Raw genomic sequence first — 21072 nt, 5'->3', positions numbered from 1 at the left:
TACAAAGAAAAGTTAGAGATAAGGTCAAAAAACATCAATTTCAAAAAGAAACAAACAATATTGAAGTCATATTTTACAAAAGCTTCTTAATTGAGATGTAAATATATACTTTTGATGTATAAAAAATTATTAATTCATATATCAAGTAGGACGTATGTATTTTTTTAAAAAATATATTATCTTATAAATTTAGTGAATTATTAATTTATCACGTTAATCCCAAATCAAGATCGATTAAAAATATTATTTAATTGAGAATATTAATTTATCAAGTATTAATTTATTAACGTTTTACTAAATTTTCTAAATAAAAATATTGAAATGGACATTTATTAATTTTTTTAAACTCATTTATTCAATAAACATTCTAATGTACAAGCTATTAGATAGAAAAAATAAACCACAAAAAAACCTAAAGTAACGAAGATGATTTAGAGTATATTTTCTTATTATTCTCTTAACTTTTTAAAATTTTCTATTTTAGTCATCCACCTATGACATATAAGGTTTTGGTTGCCTTTGACATGGATACGCCATCTCACAAGATATGATGACGTGGAATATCAAGCGGCATCTTTGAACAGTTAAATAAGTAAAATAATAACATTTATAAATAGTTAATGATTAAAATTATATTTTTCAAAATTAAATTATCAAAATAAAAAAATTTAAATAAATTAATAAGTTATCAAACGATAATTGGACTCATTGAAATGAATTGCATCATCATCCTAGTCAATCCTGTCATTGATATTTTGGTTATAGAATATAACAATATAATTTATCAAGATCTTCTTTCTAGAGACATTGATACCTAAAGAAAAAAAATCTTATCTATGCTACTCTCAGGAGCATTCTACCTACCATATATAATTTTGCTTTTATAAAATTTGGGTTCCAAATTATAGCATTATGTATACATTGGATGGGATGCCTAAAATATTAAAATTTCTAAGTTAGAGAAACATATATGTTATCCTTATCCATAATGGAAAATCAATGCCAGTGCCTTTTGTTAATTACAAATTAGTCATCCAGACAGGAACAAAATGAGATTGTTGGAGGGCTAATAATTACAATGAAGGAAAAACAACCTATAATACTTACCTCATACCCTTCCTATGGATGGTGAAAGGTCATTACTTAAGGTCTAAATCTGTAAGATCAAAATGATGGTATGACTAATTATGAGCAGAAAGAAACAAATGTAACTGGAATACCTATGTGGGTTTAATTACAAACAGTGGAAGGGCTGAAGTTGAGGATGTTAGAGAACACATTTGGCCTAAGATTATTGCATGGGTAAAAGCTTTTGGTACCCAATGCTTCTGCAATACGAATAGAAGAAATATCGAGGAGAGCTAGACCAATCACTTTTAGATCCTTTTCACTTGTTTGGCCAGGGAAGCTAACTCTTTATCCCAAAGGTGACCTAACTCTATTGGTACAAATACTAAAGAAATGGCATCTAGATGATCTTGTCTCCCCTTGAAATCTGAAACAAATTTAAGTCTTAGTCACTTTAATCGAGACTCCACTAAGAACCTCCTCAATCAATCCCCTTTCTTTTTCAAATAACCACCAAAGGTCCAATGCTCATACCTTGCTGTCTCGTCTTTACGGGAAATTTTAACCTAACCTGAAGAATATCACTTCATAATATGCAATATTCTATTCCTTTCTAATAAAAAAACAAGAAAGGCATACAGTATCCTATGCTCACTTAATATGTCAATGGTTGCTACGGGAATGAGAAAGGAGAGGGAAACCAAGAGCTGTTAACTGATCACTGCCCGTGAACTTGATAAAATTTGCTGAGTATGAAGAAAAACGAAAGAAACAAAAAGGTTTTGATCCATTGACAAGGGTTCAGAATCTTATTCTGCAGATTCAAATATACATCCAAATCTTTCATGCGTGGTTTTTCAATATAGAGATTGTTAATTATCCTTATCCAACAAAAGGTTAGTGCTCCTTTTTTTTTTCTTTTGGGTGTCTGTTTAACGGAAGCTAGCTAGCCTTCCATAACCGGCTAACTTGGTCAAGATAATATCGCCATGTCCCTAATTGGGAAAGAAAGCAAATTCCATATGCAACCTTATCTTAATGACTTTTCACAGTGTCGTCTCCGCTCTACCAACCATTTGAGTTCAGGTAAACGTGCCCATCAGCTAGCCTTAGGTTTCCCAATTGCGGTGGACTTGGGATATACTCTGTGTCATGTGACGAGGACAGCTTTCCCCTCACGCAGTAGTCATATCTACTTGTGCATTTCTAGATTCATACGTTTGCACCTGGTGGCTGCTGTGATGATATTGCTCTAAATATCATGGGGCCATGGTTGCGGGGCTGCCTTTCATCATAAAATAATTCATCGGCAGCATTCCTCTCATTCACATGCCTACAACATCTTTATTAAATTTCAAATGTACTAATATATTGATTATTCTTTTCTCATGCCACATTTTTTGAGATTTACTATTTTTTTATCATATAGTGTATGATAGGCACATTCATTTTGGAATTTCTTTACTTACAAAGGAATCATTTTATTTAACTGTATATAGATGCATATATTCCTTCATTAAAAAACTAAACATGGAAAAAAAATATGGTAATGTAACTCTTATATATGTATGTATGTATGTATGTATATATGTATGTATGTATATATGTATGTATATAAGAAACATGATTGTATCAATAAATGAACAGTCAGAAGAGCAACAAAAGAAGTAGCAATCTATAATGGTGGTGATGGTGATAACAAAATATTATGTTAACCATACAATGTGACAAAACACTGAGAATGGAAATTAAATGAATGGAGTTGTATGCAGATACCAATCTTTTTCATCACTCACATCAAGGAGCTGAGAGAAATCCCGCTGATCCATGGTTGCTGGCTTATTGCTTTTCCTGCAGGGGACGACCGCTGGTGCATGTTCCATATTGTAATCACTTTCTCTCAACGGGCTTCATCTAAAGCTTAAAACAGGGAAAGGAATCATACGCTTTAAAACGTACGCCGAGGTTGTTCCTTATTCAAAGGACCAAAAGAAAAAATCGCAACGTTGCATGGCTCAAGATTTGCCAATTGCCACCCGAACACGCCCCACTTCAATTATCATTTCCACCTACCAAAATTCGAGTACATCTCTCTCTCTCTCTCTCTCTCTCTCCACCACCAATTTTCAGTCGTACGATTTAATCATCGCCATTATCTTACACAGTATTCGTGGACCCTCTCCTCAATAAAACTCAACGGGTAAGATCTTTCCATTTGTATGCTTTAAGTTTCAGCAATGGGGTCCACGTGAAATATTTTGTCTTGCCGGAATTATTGAACAAATTGTCTGTTTCCCTCCTCGAATTTTTCAAAAATCTAGAGGCTGGAAAAAGGAAGGTTTCGGTAGTTTTCAAGTGCTTCACTTGACACTTGGCGTTGAGCTAAAAGCCCTCTGTTACTATTTTTCTTTTCTTTTAAAATTACAATAACGGCTAAAGAAATACTTATAATTGATGGAACGTGCGACAATTCTACTGGCTTGTCAAGCTTGGTCGTACCACAACGGAATCTTGCTTTTGTGTTTGGGCGGAAAGAAAAATCCAGCTGAGGAGTCCTCAAGTTCAACATTTGCCCAATGCCCACGCACCAAGAGAGCTGGTGATACACACTATCCAATCATGTCGACAGAATGGTGGGGGCTAGGGTTGTAAGAGACTCTAACCACACATCCTTCTATCCCATGTCCCAAAACAATGAAAAGAGCGCATTGATCTTGTGTCTCGTTAAAAAAAAGGGCAAAGACAGTAATCCACACATCCATTTGGAGTTTGAAGGGACTTTTCACCTTCTTCTTGTATTGGATTCCATGATGGCTTTTGCCTGTACTGGATTAGATTCTTTGACAACAATTGAAGCGATTAAATTTTTCTTCGATTATGCAATAATTTAGGAAGAGGGGAAGGGGAAAAGCTTAATTTAAAAGATAAAAGGGTGTCATCATCATGACTAATAATTTACTATGGTAAACTCTGCCTCTAATTTTGTTCCAAAGTGATCTCTGTGTTGAGTAAAATAATGGGATCGAAGTGCCAGCTATGTGGTTGCGGAAACAAGCCTCATTATGTTCAAATTCTAATGGCTATGTGCAATGATCGGCCCCTATTGTCCAATTCATTCAACAATATTTTTAGTAAAAAGAAGAAAATAATTGTTTAAATAAGGATCATATATATGTAATTGATTTATTAGCTGTACTCCCTCTGCTTCATGTTTATTGTCTTATTTCAACTTTTTGATCAATTTTTTTTTTAATTTTAACTTTGTATATTAGATTCAATACATATTAAAATACTTTTAAGTCAAATTTTAAAAAATAACAAAAATAAATTAAAATAAGATAATGTATGTGAAATGGAAGGAGTATAAGTTTTGGATTCTCATCTTCGTATCCACACCTAGTGTGGACAATAGATTGCATAGGCAGGTAACAGATTTGAATCATATAATTATTATATACTCGAATTAACATATGAAAGAGTGAGAAGGGTGCAAAGGTATACGAATCAATTTTATTCTAATATATAAAAGAAACAAATATGAATATAAACAGCAGAGTGTGTTGAACACCTAAGACTAACCATTCTCTTTCAATTAAAAGCGCAGCTTGTTGTGGAGCATGCTTCATGTAGAAAGGTGGCCAATACAAAATTGGTCAAATGAGATTATGAACGTACCAAAGAAAATTTTCTTCATTGTTTCATCTTCAAAAGATGATTTGATTCGCAATATCTTTTATTTATTTTTTTATGAGGAGACAAAATAATGACAAATTCAAAATTTTACATGAGATGTAATTACAAAGTAATCATATAAGATTATTGATTTATATATTTCAAATTTTATATATAAAACAATAATTACAAATTAAAAAATTGAGGAGTGACAACCACCGCTTCAGCTTTGCCATTGAAGACAAAGAATCAAGATTAGAAAGCAAAAAAACAAAAACAAATAATTTGTGAAGATATATTTTAATTAGACAAAAGATTATATTGATGCCCATTCAACTCTAAAAGCATGTCTCTCTTTTCTTTATATATATTTCAAAGGTTTTTGCATTCCATCTAGTATCTAATACCAAACTATCACTTTTCATGACAAATTATTCCTATACTTTGCAGCATGTTCAAGGCAGAATGTGGTAGGTTTTCTTTTGATGAATTATAACAAATCATATATTTTTATAGAGAATTTGTTTATCAAATATGTATTTTTGTAATACACCAATATATCTTCCTGGGCGCTGCAATAAGTAGCTAGAATTTATTCTCATAAAAAAACATGACTCATGCGTTACAAGCACTTTATTTGAAACTATAAACAAATGGACACAATTTAATTGGTTATATTTAACAATGAGTTAAGATTTTTGAGGAGTTATATTATTATGCCTTAATTATCTTAGCCAGAAATTATTTTTGAAATTGTGTTAACCTGTGATCCAACTTAATTTCTGTTTTGAGTATAGAAGCCATGGTAGGTTAGCTTTATAAAATTAGCTATCTTTTTTCTGATGATATAATAATATACTATAGTTAGCAATTAATTTGCATTGTAGATATGCAATAAATTTGACTTTACAACACTTGCTTTGTATAATTATAGTTATTTACTAATAACCCGTGTGGTACCAGGGAATAGCTAAGTCATTCCCCCTCTATTTCTCTCACTTTTTGTTCCTTTATTTGGTGGCATTTTACTGTACTATTCCCCGAAAAAGAGGCTTAACCATTCCCTTCCTTCTCTTCTTTATTAGCAGTTCCATGGTTGATGGAATGGGGAAAAAATATCATTGGAGGAAAATGTCCCCATTCAATGGAACTAATTACAACCCTAGCACTATATTTTCTTTCTTTTCTTTTTCTCTCTTATTGATGGTTAATAAATGTAAAAATTAAAAGATTAAAAAATAAAAATACAAATAGAGAAAAATATTCAAATAATTAAAATAAAAAATTATATAACTAATTTAATATAAATTATTTAATAATTTAATAGTAAATTATTGATGTTTAATGAAAATAGAAATTAAAAGATTAAGACATGAAAAGTACAAATAGAGAAAAATGATTCAAATAATTAAAATTAAAAATTGTATGACTAATTTAAAAATAAATTATTCAATAATTTAATAATAAATTAAAATATTAATCATTTATATTATTAAATGAATAATAAATTATTGATGTTTAATGAAAATATAATTTATTTTTATTTTTGATGAAAATAAATTTTATTATAATAAAAGGTAGTTTTGTCATTTTATCATTTATTTTTAGATTATTCTAAAGTTATTCCTTCCAACAAATATTAGAATAAATCATAATAACAATTTTTACCTTACTCCATTATATGAACCTAACTATATATTAATAATTCTATTCTATTCATTTTTTATTCTATTATCACATAATAACTATTTTATTACATTCCACGAACCAAACATACCATAATTGTTACATAGCACTTTTTAAAAATAATATACATTCTAGAAAACAGTTAAGTAGCTAATCCTGGATTGATGTTAAATCTTTAAAAAATATTTATGCATGATTTTCCTTCCCAAGTATGGTTATTAATTTATAATGTGTACTACTACTATTTTGTTACATTGTAATACAATTTGATTAAAAACAGTGTAGAGACCATCTGAAAATTTTTTTGGCTCTTTTTGTTATATGCTTTTAATTTTTGCTTTTTTATTTTATTTTTTGTTAAAAAAATAGAAAAGTAAAAACAAATAACAAAAAAAAAAGTATCTACCAAACAGAGCTTTAATATATATGTGGCATTCTCATAATTTGATTAGAGAAAATATTTATGATCATTAAATAAGAGAAACTTAAAACTTTTAAAGGAAAGGTTAGAAATTATATTCTGATCATAAAATAAAATTATAATCCCTTATCGAGTTAAAAATAGAATATTATAATCATGGGTGTTCCTATTTTTTGGAAGAGCTTTTTTTACTACAAAAACATAAATAAAGTGTTTTGTTGCCAAAATTTTAAAATATTTTGCTTATGCAGGAGCCTCATTAGAACTTTTAGACAAAGCTATACATTAAGGGGCTGTTTGATTTTACTCGAGGTTTTTTTAAAAGATGTTATTGATTGAAATTGTTTTCAAAGTAATGTAAAAAAAAAGGTTTAGATAGCATTTGACAAATTTAATATAAAAGTATTTTAAGTGTTTGATAAATTTTAATTTCTTTTTTTTTCTTTTCTCTTTTGGCATCACTCGATCACTGAAAATATGATCGGCACAATGAAGCTTCACATAAACATTCCTAGCGATCACTACCACCAACAACCATCGAAGCATGGTTTTAGTGGAGGAAGTTTAGAGAGAGAATGAGTATGGCGGATCACGGAAGAGGAAGAGAGAGAAATGAAAAAAATAAGGGAAAATACAAAGTTTTTATATGCTAAAGTTAGGTTATATTAAATATAAAATAGTGATTTTACAAAGTGCTCAAGGGTACTTTGATTGAAAAGTTTTTTGATCTATTCCGAATCAATAGCTATTTCAACTCTAGCATAAGAAGGAAATGAAATGGTCGTTCTCTCAACTAAACATGTAGTAATAGTATTCAATCGCGCTTAGTTAAAAACAAGTATTTTCCTCTAATTTGCTAATTAATTAAAGTCACGTGTATTAATCTCTAAACAAATTTGCCTCTAACAATCATCTTTAGCGTCAGATAGTTTTGCATCAACCTTTCAATTTGATGTTCTTCAAAAAAAAAACTTTTCAATTTGATGCATAAATTTTAATTCTTAACAATAAATATTTATGCTTTTTGTTTTCGGTACAACTATTATTTAGAATTAAAAATTGCAATCCAGTATTCAAAAACAAGATTTTCTTAAATAGCTAAAAAGTTTGAAATTTATTGAAAAATAGAAGTGGGGTTTGAGGATCTACACAATCTAATCTGATAATTAATATTTATGGATTTTAAGTAACAAGAATTAATTCTATTTTATTTTTACTAAAAAAACATAATAATGCATTAGAGGCATTATTGGTTTTGCCTTAAAGTAAAGCAACTATTACTTTTGCCTTAAAAACAATTTTTTTTATCCCAAAAAATTATGTAGGAATTATTAGAGGCATTTAGTTTTGAATAGAGGGTCAAGTTTTCTATTTGCCTCTAAATGATAAGAATCAGAGACAGATGATATTACATTCAAAAGGTAAATGCTGTTTTTTGCCTCTACTAAAGTCCGGAATTTTATTAGACTTTAATTATTTGCCGGTTGAATTTAATTAGAATGGTGGAGAAATAGATAAAGTTATTTGCAAAATTAATAAGCTTAATTAAATATCGAGTACTTAATAAATGCTTGTTTAATATAAATGGTAGGGAAAGGAAAAGTAATAAGATGTTATTATATTGATTTTCAATCTTTTCATATTCTGTTAATTAATAATTTGAAAATAAAATTTTTGAAAAGGAAAATAAATCAATTTCAATTGAAAATAAACCTTTGATGAAAATAGTAAAAAAATAAAATAAGTGATAAGATATTTTCATATTGATTTAATCATTTCATTGGAAAATACTTTTTATATTCTATTAATCACTAAATCTAACTAGAACAATAGAAAGAAAAATGAAAAGTTAAAATAATTTCACGTTGATTTCAATAGTTTCGTGTTCTATTAATTAATGATTTGAAAATAATTTTTTAGAAAAAAGAAGTAATTAAATCACTTTTATTTAAAAGTTTGCATGAGATTGATAAAAAAAATATAGTTTGTTTTTGAAATAATAAGGTTTTGCACTTTTATATTTACAATAAATTATAATAAAATATTTTTAATTATCTGTAATCTTCGGGTTGCGATTAGTATTATTGTTATATATGATTTTTGCAACCATTATATTTAATTTATAATTATATAATGATTTGTCCATAACTTTTAATCCCCATTATTTTATCTCTATATAAATTTTTTTTAATGGTAGATTTTTCTCCACTGATATTTTATTTCTTTTTTTTTTTTTGTAAGTTTCATGTTAGGACAAAATTAAATATGAAATAACATAAGTATATTACATATATGTCTTTCTATTTAAGTTATCTTTGATAAAATAAATACTAACCATGCAAAGCACATACCGGAAAAATAAACTTAATAATGAATAAACCTAAGGCCTATATTTGAAAAAAGAAAACTATGGCCTAATAATGGAGTTAATGTTTCACCTAAATCACCCCTTTTCCTAAGAAAGGAAAACTAATTGTTCTCTTTTAGCCATTTATGTTTTGCCCTCCAACATTGTTTGATGACGCGTTAACGTGGAGTGATGGAGTTAATGTTTCATATGTTCTCTACTTCTCAAATAAAACCGAAACAATTAAGTTTTATAATTTTTACTTTTATTTCGTAGATGTTTAATTTTAGCTAATTATTATCTTTTTTAAGTATTAAAGTAAGTATTAAATAACTATATCACATGGAAAAGTGAAAGTAATTCAGAATGATTGATTTATTTTCATGTTTGGTATGATCTAAGGAGTTTGAGTTGATGGATCAGATATTAAAATAGTTAAGAGTATTTTTTTTAACATTTTCTTAAAAAACACATGCTTGATCATTTTTTTTTAAAAATACACGTGATACATTATCAAGTATCATTATTTCACTATTTAAAATTTACACATACTATTCAATTATGTTATCTTCTTATAATAGGTGCATTTTTCTATAAAACACGTGTTCTCCTAAAAACATTATCAAATTAAGTATTTTCATAACGTCTAATAAATTGTTCTTTAAAATGCTCTTTCATAATTTGTTATTCTCATAGGGGACATGCTCTTTCCATAACAAGCATGTTTTTTCCATATAAAATATGTTTTCCTAAAAATGTTTTTCTTCTACCAATTACTTTTAAGAAAACGTTCTTATTTTGTATAAATATGAGAGTTTAGAAATTTATGAAATAAAAGAAATTCATTAAAGATGGCTCTCAAAATTTTCTCAAAGCTGTTCTAAATATTTTCTACTCAATTATTTTCATTCGTCGTGTTCTATTGCTTTCTCTACTTTTTCTTATTGCTCACTGCTTACTACCAAAATATTTAAATTTCAAAGATTGCTTCAATATTTATTTTTACTACTTCTAATGCATTTTGTTTTATTTATTATAATACGTCTTCTCTTTTTACTAGATGAACCCTTTACACAACTAAAATTTTATTTTTTCTATTTCCTCATCAACCCCTAAATGCACTCATCCATAGATGCATCTACTTGTAAGTTTCATTTCTCTATTTTTTTTTTATTTGAAGAAATGGGATTTGAATCTTATTTAAGCTCATATACTAATCCTTAAATCAAAAAATCACACATCATATTTTAATTTTTGAAAACATAATCATACATTGGTTGATTAGAAACAAACAAACAATATTACCATTTTAAATAGAGTTTGGTACATAGTTATTGGAAGTACCTTAGAATGCACTTTGATACTACTAATAAAAATGATACTAATAGCATAATAAAAACTATGCTATTTAATTGGCCTGTATACATCCAGGTATGAGGTGCTGCGTTGGCTGATCCCCAACATCTAGAAAGCAGCAATGTGTAAGACTTTCCAGTTCAAGCCAGGCAATTAAAATGTCACTTCTCCAGGAATCCATATTCGTAATAGGCCCAACTACCAAGGTCATTTTCAAAAACAAACATAAACCACAAGGGTAGTTCAGTAACCAAAATTTTTATAAAAGAACCCGTCATTATCCTTTTCTGCAATCACGGAGACAAGAGAAAATATCATCTCGTCCTCGTCCTCCTACCCACCTCTTCGTTCGATCAAAATATCTGACGTCACGTTTCCCAATCAAACCGAGATCCGCGTTATCATCCGACCGTCCACGCGGCACCCATAGCCTCCCTACTATTTATGGCAACCCGAAACCCCCTCCCATACTCTATCCGAATCCCATTGGCCCACGTGTCCTTTTCTTTAACTCCCACGATTCACACGTAAGCAGTTAAGCGCGAGCCCCGAGACCTACGTGCCTCCTTATTGGCGCCGATACCGGGGACACTCCCAACCTTCCCATTGGTTCAAACTCATGACCTTGTTCCGTACGTAGGGGTCCCACCTATTTTGAATGCCACGTTTCGCTTCTCGACCAATCTTGTTTCTGCGCTGTTCTTGGCACTATTCACACACGTGTCGGATCTCACACGTGTTCTCTTCGTCTCCCTTATAAATCCCCGATCTCATTCCCCTCCTTCCCATCTAGCGCGTCCGCATCGTCCTATCCTTGGACACGCACAAGAGAGAGAGATTTCCAAGGTGAAACGAAAAGAGATTTCTTGAGAGAAAAATGGAGGGCAGAGGAGGATGCTGCATAGCGAGATATGCAGCTGCTGGGGTTTACGATATGTCAAAAGTGAACCGGATAATGCTCCGGTTCAGACCGATCGCTCCAAAACCGGCGACCGGTGGGTCGGTTTCTCCCCAGAAGAGCAGTGAGGTTTATCCTAAATCAGGGAGAGGCAAAAGAAGACACTCCAAAGAAAATAATTTGAACAATACAAAGCGGTGCAACAGAAAAAGAAGGGTTTTGAGCGAAGAAAAAAGAGTGACTTTGCCTCTTCTCCCTGAAACCCCTGACTGCAAAGACTCTCTTTCGAAGGAGGAAAAGGGGGGAGTAGTAAAAGAGATGGTGCCTCTGTGGTTGAGCTTTGGTCAAGCTGCTAATCAAAAGGAGGGTTTTTTGGATGGTGGTGCGAGAGCAGATCGGACGGCGGTTATGGCACCGGAGGCGAGGACGGTGGTGGGGTCGTGCATCACGGTGGAATGCGTGACGGACACGTGGGTGAGTGGGGATGGGCTAGGGAGTACGGACGAAGAGAGGAAGGTTTATCTGGGGAAGGACACGTGTCCGGGGTTTATATCGGATGGGTTCGGGAGGGTAACGTGGACAAATGGGGCGTATAAAGAAATGGTAGGAGGGGAAATGATGGTTTGGTTGGTGATGAAAGAGAGGCTACCGATGATAACATGCCCGGCGTTTACGTGCAGGGTAAGGGTGCAGTACACGTGTGGGAAGGAGAGGAGTTCCTTGACGCTGCCTTGCGATGTTTGGAGAATGGACGGCGGTGGATTTGCATGGAGGCTTGATATCAATGCTGCTCTTTGCTTGGGCCGGTAAAAAGACAAAAAGAAAAATCAGTGTCATGCGGTTTTATATTTTCTTTTTCCTCATCTGATCTACCTATAAAATATGAAGCTTGAGCTAGGGATATCATTCGAGTGCGTGACCAAGCTTACAATCTACATCAACTGTCCTTTTGAATTGTGAATATTTTTGATGAGTTTGTTTAGATGTTTTACCTTTTTTGTCTTCTTCGAACTTTTTACTGTTGTGGCACGTTGTTTAGTCGTCCGCTATCTCTCTGTCTGACTGGATCTGGGTTCTCTGTTTTGACATATAACATTTGTTCAGAAGGGATATAAAATGAACTGAAAGTACCCATGTTTAATGTAAATTATATATGGTTTTATTCTACTTGTTCAGTTGTTCACATGTGCTGTAACAGTTTCTTCATTATCATGTATTGGCATATAAGTTTCTTCTTTTTCTTTGCATGTACAAACAAGGAAATGGCATAGATTCTTCAGTTGTTAACGTTCCAGAATCTTAAATGGGCTTTGGATTGGCCTCGCTCTTGGGTTTTTTGAGTTGCCTACTTTCCCTCTTTGGAACAGCTAAAAAGTTCAATTAAATCCGACAGAGGGAGAGAGTTGATGAGAGATACGAGGACATGGAGAAAACACACATAAAATATATATATATATATATAGATATATATTATAAAAAAACAGAGAATAGGTTGAGGATACGGTGGAATGAAACGGGGAATAGTCGAAGAGAGAGTGAAACGTGTGTGGTGCTTAAAAGGATGTTAAAAGAGGTAGTAAATGCGAGTAGGGAGGTTGGGAACAGAGAACATGCTGTTATATATATATATATATATATATATATATATATATATATATATATATATATTCAGTGTGACGCTCTCTGCAGCTTAAATGATGCATGCATTGGTTCATGCTTTTATCTTTTGGATTTTATTGTCTCTGCCCCACTGGTTACTTTCATCATGCATTTTACGTAAGGCTTAGCCGAGACTTCTCATACAACTAAACTGTTCATTAGTAAGTTAAGCTCTAGGATACGGGATATCTCCGACTGATAGTTTCTTCTTTTAGGGTTTGCCAAAAGCTAGCTCACTTAAATTTCTGTAGGATGATTATATGCAACACATGGCAGACCCTTTAAATATTTAGATGCAAGGCATTTGCTAAGCTACGTCCTTTAAATAATATTATTTTGAGCTTTATTATTTCAACGACAACAAGAACTAAAAAAAAAAAAAAGGGTAGGAACTAATTCCAAATTGGTGATAGTGGTTGAGGTAGAGCATAGTGTATGAATAGAAACTACCAGAAAAAGCTTCTAGCTGGGGTTTTATTTGTGATGGCAGAACCTCTTTCTGCTCTAATTGCATGCAATTATTGAGCCTAAGGGTGCTGGCATTACTCTCGTGGCCCAATAACGTACCAAATGGTCTGGCACAATGGCTGTGGCTCTGGCTGTGGCTTTAAACACCTCATACCCATTTATAATTCTTTTTTCCTTTTTTTTTGTGGACAAAGCTTCTTATCAATGCTTTATTCAACGCAAAAAGAGGTAAAATAGAGATATCCATATCTTCGTTGAATCTAGTGGAAAAAGAAGAAAACACATAATTCACTTGTAATTGGACTGACAGGTATATTTCTTTTCGTAATCTGTTTTCAGTGACTAATATTTGATTTCGCCGCTTGCAAGTCTATGATTCATTGTAAAAAAAAAATAAAAATTCCCATTTGATTATTATTATTTTATTTTCCTTTCTTTTTCCCAAATAAAATTATATAAAAGGAATTAAAAGTCCCATATTTAGGTTTTCTAGATTATGCTAAAAGGTATGATTCCACTTTTGCAAGAATTGTAATATAGAATATGTTTAAATTAGTGTTACTTGTCAATTATTCATTATCTTTATACTATGTACTCATATAAACACTTGCCTACATGCTGGAGACATAAAACATTCAAACATCTCATTAATTAAATGAATAGAGTTAGGGCAGCCCAATGTGTGATGTAGGCTTTATTTCATTGTCGAATTTACTACATTTTTACTATTTGCATTCAGTTCCTCTCTGTTAGTTTTTTAAAAGCAATAAAATCCACGTACCACAGTCATCCCAACAAGGCCCACACCAGTTTCCACAGGTGGGTTACGATTCTTTTTGAGTCCGTTCTGCTCTCCAACAAGGCCCAATGGGCATACATAGAGTTGTAGATGAAAAGAACACAGGAAATTGTTGCTTTTCCAAAATTTCGTTGAAGTAAGAAGGTGGCAAAGTATTGGCCGAGCACCCAATTTGAGCACGTGTTGACAAAACAGCTTGCTTGCCGCTTCACATGTGAGTTCTGACGGTGCAAAGTCAATGCAGACACGTGGTCAGTAACTTTTCTTTACTTCCCATCTATGCCTTCTCTCATTTCCTTCAAAACTCATTACTCGCTGTTTTTATTATGCCACCTGTCCCATTATGAAAACGGTAATAGCGCGTCTAGTTATCTCAGCGAGTAATACAAATTTACCTAAACGAGAGCGTTTGCTTACTCGCTTTAGTCTTTAAATAATCGGATTTCTGTAATTCTAGAACTTAAGTAAGTCATCAAGATTTCACAGAGAATTATAAGTGCCGTCAGATCTAGATTCTGACGGTTGATATAGTAATCAAACTCCTAACCGCTAGATTTCACCGACTGGACATATCAACGGCTGGGATCAGTTCAATTGCTGCGAGTCACGAAGCCACTGGGCCTTTAAGTAGAGAGGCAAACTCGAGAGCGGAGCCCATCATCATCAACGTCTTTCTCTCTCTCTCTCTCTTTTGCTTCTCGTCTCTCTTCTTGCTCGCGCTGCGAAGAGAAGATTTGTCGAGGAAGGGGTTTTCAGTTTTTCTCTCTAGGGTTTCTAATCGAGAAAATCAGCGGCTCCGTTGCGAGATCCAGGTTTTGAAATTGGGATTCTTGTGGAGCAGATTTAGGGTTTTAGCCGCATTTCTTTCTCTTTTTTTTTTTTTGGGTTTTTGGTTGGATTCGATCTCATTTCTAAAGCCTTATGCTCAAATGAGCTTAGCTTAGATTTTCAATTTTTTTCGCTTGTAAGTACCAATTCTTTCTTTTTGTCTTCAATAGTTCTCGCCAATTCATTTCAATTAGTTTGAAAACGAGGAAAAATAATAGATATTTGAGTTTCTTTGAGCGGCAAGTAAAGGAAAGATAGAGATTGAGGGTTTGTTGAGGTAGCACCAATTAACGTATGAAGAGAGTTTATAATTCGTGGGTTTTCATTTTTAGATATTGATTGGCTTTTTGTTAGGGTTATAATTGAAAACTTTGTTCTTTGACGAATGTGAATCCTAAGATTTGAGATTGGTGTTTGGCTGGAGAATAAAGTACTATTGATGAGGTTGAAAAGGTTGCAATTTTGCCATACGAATTCTTTGGAGGAGTAATGAACTGCCCATTTGTGAACTTTTAAAGATATTGAATAAATAGGTACGTAACATTTGGAGTTTGAGCTGGTCACAAACGAATTACGAATAGATTTTATTTTAGTTACACCAAATTGTACATTTTGAGACTGGGGTTTAATAGGATAATTTGTGGGGGAGTATAAAACTTGCTGGAATAGTTGATATGTGCAGTCTTTGGAAGTTAATCTTATGGCACCCGCAATTCCCATAGAGTACACAGGACAGAAGGAATACAAAAAGTGTTCATTTTCACAATTGATGGGGAAGTCTAGGAAGTACTCCAAGGGAGGGAATTCTTCTGGTTTTGTTCCCGATTACCGTCATGTGGTTGAGACCATGGGTGAATCGGATGGCTTTGGGAGCTTTGGACGGGCTGATACAGAGATGACGGCATCAGAGGATTCGGGTGCACCTAAAAGGAAATGTATCAGTTTGAATGCCGATAGTTATGGTAATTTTGGTGTCCCTACGCAAGTTTTGTCGTTGTCTAAGATGTCACAACCTGAGAGAAAGGAGTTGGAGTTGAGATTAAAGATGGAGCTTGAACAGGTTCGGGTGCTACAGAAAAAAGTTGCTTCTCTGGACATGAGTGTTGTTGGTTTATCACTGTCTACTAATAACAAGAGCTGTAATGATGGGAAGAAGGGGCCTCCAGTAGAGAGTTTTCATCATTCAGCAGGAGTATTGAGTTCGCAAGGGAGGAAGCGACCTTTTGGAGGACGTAATGGAGCCTGCATAAAAAAGAGCACATCCAAGCGTTTTGAAACTGTGAAGCCAACTGTGGCAGTGAGTAATTTGCATGCTCATTTGATGAAGCAATGTGAGACTTTGCTTAACCGTTTGACGCAACATAATTTTGGTTGGGTTTTTAACAACCCTGTTGATGTGGTGAAGTTGAACATTCCGGATTATTTTACTGTCATCAGGCAACCAATGGATTTGGGCACTGTGAAGAAGAAGTTAGCTTCAGGACAGTATTTGAGCCCATTGGACTTTGCTGCTGATGTTCGCCTTACTTTCTCAAATGCATTGACATATAACCCACCTGGAAATGATGTCCACTACATGGCTGAGACGCTAAGTAAATATTTTGAAGTGAGATGGAAAGCTATAGAAAAGAAGCTTCCTGTGACCATGGATATAGATGCTGTACCTTCAACAGCAACTGCACCTATAGAAGTTGACAAAAATAGTGGCAGTTTATACAAAAGGAAAACTATAAACCCAAAAGACACTGTGGTCAAGCCAGACCCTGTTAGACAGATCATGACTGATCAGGAGAGGCATAATTTGAGTGCAGAGTTGGAGGCTTTGTTGGGAGAATTGCCTGAAAACATTGTTGACTTCCTTAAAGAACAGAGTTCTAGTGAAGGTGAAATGGAGGATGAGATTGAGATTGATATTGATGCACTCAGTGGTGAAACTTTGTTCAAATTGCGAAAACTTTTGGATGATTATTTGCTGGAGAAGCAGAAAAACCAGGCAAAAGCTGAGCCTTGCGAAATGGAGGTATTCCCATGTCTCTATCTCATCCTTGTTTGGTTCTTTTTCTATCCAGAATGTGATAATGGCATTTATGATTTTGCTATGTCTTTTCCCTGTTGCAGCTTCATAATGAATCAGGGTTTAGCAACTCATCAATGCAGCCGTGTAAAGGTAATTTTCTGTACATCTGTTTATTGCTGGGTTATTTGCAGATAGTAAGCTAGTAAACCAAATCGTCAAAGAAACTAATTTTTTTTGCTTTCTTATTAGGTAATGATCAAGTTGATGAGGATGTAGATATAGTTGGTGGAAATGATCATCCTACTTCTATCTGCCATCCTGTAGAAATAGAGAAGGATTTAGCCCATAGAAACAGTAGATGCAGTAGTTCCGGTAGCTCCAGCAGTGAATCAGGCTCTTCTTCTAGTGGTTTGTGTCATAGTTAACCTTTCCTTGTTTATTTATTCAGCCTCACTGATTCTTTTATAAGCAACTGGAGTGTGTATGAGCATGCTGTCACTGTTTCATCATCAAAGAAAAGTTTAATAGGGAATATATGTTACTCTTTTAATATGAGAAATATGCTGGATTAGGGTCTTGCTGGTCTTTGCCATATATGAAAAATTTGCAGTTTTATGTGAATGTTATCTCTAATAAACATTCTGATGTTATATTCCTATCTGTGTTGAGCTTTTTAACAATTTTTTATCGACCATTGTTTGCAACTTCAAACTGCTCTCAAGCCTGAAATTTTTCTTTGATACTTTTCATTGTTGTTGATTGGTTAATAAAACAGTTTTTTATTTTTTGCTGCTCCATGCTATCCTTGGGTTTCTACTTCCTGCTTGGAGCAAAGGGCAAAACCTTGTTTATCAAGTTTGCATATCTGTCCTAACATGTTGAAACTCAAATCTAACTTAATCCTTAGGGTTGGTTTTTGATTTGTGAAAATGATATTATGTGGACATTTTTTCTTTGATGGAGTTGAACCTTCAAGTAAAATCCTTATTTTGCAATGGTTAATTCTGCTCATTTACAGACTATCTAATCATCCTGACATACTTAGCCATAGGTTGGCTTTCTTTCAGTTCATCTTTGTCCCCGATTTTTAGGTAACACTGGTTGTTTTGATTTTTTAGAGTAGGGTGAGCCTTCATAGATGACTCTTGAATATTTTTGGGGCATCATATTTGAGATGAAAGAAAGAAAGAGGAATAGTTTTGGTAACATGCCATCTTTGTTTATGATGCTAGTTTGAGTAATGTTTACCAAGTCGCTGGTCGATCTTTGACAGTGAAACTCTTGCTATCAAGTGTTTGATGTATTACGTTAGGCCTTTATGGGAACATGAGTCACTAAAACTGGATCTCAAGGTGGTTTCAGTTTGCTGGTTTTGAGAGTAGAGTTTCTTAAATTGGAACCATTTTATTAAATTAGTTTTGCTTGATGAGATTTGTTGCCTAGCTTCTACTTCTTCATGTCTTCTTTTTTTTTGGATAATTTACTACATTTCACTTGGTGATGTAACTATAATTTGGAGCTATGCGAGTCAACCCACAAAATATATATATATATGTTTGGTTGCCTATTTACTTTTATCTCCGACTAATTCTGTCTTGGCATCCAAAAATTGGAAAAGACTACTAGGCTTTTGTGTGTTATTTTTTACTTTAAGTGGAGCCTGCTTCACAGCAATTGTAACCATATGTTGTTTCTTTTAAAATCTTTCTTTTTCATTCGACATTTTTCTTTCAGAATCAGATTCTGGTAGTTCATCTGGTTGTGAATCAGATGCTGTTAAAGCTTCAGTTCCTGTAAGTTCTGCAAAGGTATCTCTATGTTGTGATAATTTGGAAAAATTTGAGTGTCTTAGTGAATTGAAAATGAATCTGCTGTCTCTCTCTCTCTCTCTTCAGTGGGTGTGTTTGAGACATGGTGTATCCCTGTTCTAAGGCTAATTTCCCCTCCTTATGTGGTAGGAAAATTTGGATTCAGGAACAAATGTGGACTCAAAGAACGGCAGTATTGCTGTTCCTGAAGATGGAAATCGTGAGTTTCTCATTCTTGTCTATGCATCATGCATGCCCCCTGAAAATCTGTGTTGGGTCAATGTCTTATAAAAATGCCCATTCATCTGTGCCTTGTACAGAGTCTGTAAACGAGTTGGGTCAAGTTGACTTAAAATTTCATGATAAGCCTAGTGCTGTTGAGGCAGAAGGGCACCGAGATGGTAAGCATAGTTAAGCTCTGTACTGTAACTTTTGGGGCTTCATCTCACCCATAATAATGTAATATAATAGAGGAGAGTGTTCCTGCTGAGAGGCAAGTCTCCCCCGAGAAGCTCTATCGTGCAGCTATAATAAAGAAGCGTTTTGCCGACACCATACTTAAAGCTCGAGAAAAGGCTCTTGAAAAGGTTAGTCCAGTAGCCATTGTATTTGTGCAATGTGGTCGAAGAGTCAGTTTACTCTGACTCACCGGTTGGTAATTTATAATGTGATTGAGTGTAGGGTGAAAAGGGTGATCCTGAGAAACTGCGGATGGAGAGGGAGGAACTTGAAAGGTGGCAGAGAGAAGGTTTGGAATTTGTATCATTGTTGAAATGTTTTCTTGCACTAATGTTCCTTTAATTGAAAGCAAATGTAGAAATCTGTTTTGAATATCTGAAGCTCTATAATCCCCTTTCCTTATTTTTTCTTGTTATCAGAAAAAGCACGATTGCAAGCAGAAGCCAAGGCTGCGGAAGAGGCTAGGAGAAAAGCTGAAGCAGAAGCCGCTGCTGAAGCGAAGAGGAAGAGGGAGCGGGAAAGAGAAGCTGCCCGCCAGGCACTTTTAAAGGTAAATAGGGATAACATTGTTATGCAGAAGAAATGGTGCGGCCTTATCTTAATGCCACTAAAAACTTTATGCTCTTTGCAGATGGAGAAGACAGTGGATATCAATGAGAACAGTCAATTTATGGAAGATTTTGAAATGCTTAGGACTTCCAATGAAGAACATCTGCCTAATTTCATGGAGGAGACAAGCCCAAGTCATTCTCAAAATGGGTTGGGAAGTTTCAAACTCCAGGGGAGAAGTAATCCCCTTGAACAGCTAGGATTGTACATGAAGGCGGATGATGAGGACGAAGAAGATGAACCTCCCCAAAGTGCTCCAGAGCCACTAAATGATGTAGAGGAAGGAGAAATTGATTGATTGTGTTTTCTCCCATTGCTTGGTGAGTGGAATGTAAGTGCGGTTCTAAAAAATTCTATGCAATGGTCCTTTTGACACCCTAAGCACAACCTTCAGAGAAATGAAGACCGCAGAAGCAGCGTTGGTGTTTAGCATGGATTGCTACTGGCTTGCGGATCTTGTGATTGACTAGCTGTTGGATTGTGCTTGATAGGAAGCATCAGAGTTCAGGTGTTTTTTTTGGGTTTGTTTGTTCGTTTTGTTTGTAAAAAGAAAGCTAGATGTTTCTGATGCATTGAGGTGTTGGGGGGAATTCTGTCTTTTAGTTATTATAATTGTTTCTCTTGTCATTGCTTTACCCTTATCTTCGATTTGGATGTCGGTCTTCCGGGGGGACTCGGGAGTGTATTTTCAATTGTAGAGGTGGGTCGGCGAATTGTAACATATTTCAAGTAGAGAAAATGGGAATCACAGTGCTTCCATTCTTTTTTCCATGATAACTTGTGGTCACCATTGCTGGAATTCTTTCCGTTGTTATTACATAATCCCAAGCTTTTTAATACCTGACATACAGCCTCATCCATTTATGCCTAAATTCCTCCCCGATTCTGGCTAGGTTGAATGATTGCATTAATGCTTGAACAATGCATCCTCTCTCTTGCTCTTTCCTGTTCATCGCTTGCTTTTACTCTCTCTAAAC

At 33.9% G+C, this 21072-nt stretch overlaps 2 protein-coding genes across 7 annotated transcripts; both read left to right on the top strand.

The window, feature by feature from the left end:
• The first annotated feature begins 11325 nt into the window (after window positions 1-11325).
• LOC110418184 (uncharacterized) lies at window positions 11326-12615 on the top strand. Its single transcript, XM_021430836.2, has one exon. The coding sequence runs from the start codon at window positions 11428-11430 to the stop codon at window positions 12256-12258; it is 831 nt and encodes a 276-aa protein (XP_021286511.1). The 5' UTR covers window positions 11326-11427; the 3' UTR covers window positions 12259-12615.
• A 2404-nt stretch (window positions 12616-15019) lies between these two features.
• On the top strand, window positions 15020-20866 carry LOC110418783 (transcription factor GTE10-like). 6 transcript variants are annotated; one of them, XM_021431606.2, is made up of 10 exons: window positions 15021-17222; window positions 17321-17369; window positions 17544-17627; window positions 18954-19027; window positions 19178-19247; window positions 19348-19428; window positions 19499-19614; window positions 19709-19775; window positions 19906-20036; window positions 20118-20866. In XM_021431606.2, exons 1-10 carry the CDS (start codon window positions 15903-15905, stop codon window positions 20391-20393), a joined length of 2268 nt encoding a protein of 755 aa, XP_021287281.1. In that variant the 5' UTR covers window positions 15021-15902; the 3' UTR covers window positions 20394-20866. The 6 variants fall into 6 exon arrangements, with proteins under 6 accessions (XP_089639864.1, XP_021287281.1, XP_021287280.1 ...); XM_021431605.2 differs by having other exon boundaries at window positions 17469-17627; window positions 18954-19012; XM_021431604.2 differs by having other exon boundaries at window positions 17469-17627.
• Window positions 20867-21072: the final 206 nt, after the last annotated feature.

The sequence above is a fragment of the Theobroma umbraticum genome, unplaced genomic scaffold (genome assembly GCF_002168275.2).
Source record: "Theobroma umbraticum cultivar Fairchild unplaced genomic scaffold, ASM216827v3 scaffold_50.0, whole genome shotgun sequence".
Lineage (NCBI taxonomy): Eukaryota > Viridiplantae > Streptophyta > Magnoliopsida > Malvales > Malvaceae > Theobroma > Theobroma umbraticum.
This window is presented reverse-complemented; position numbering and strand designations above follow the sequence as displayed.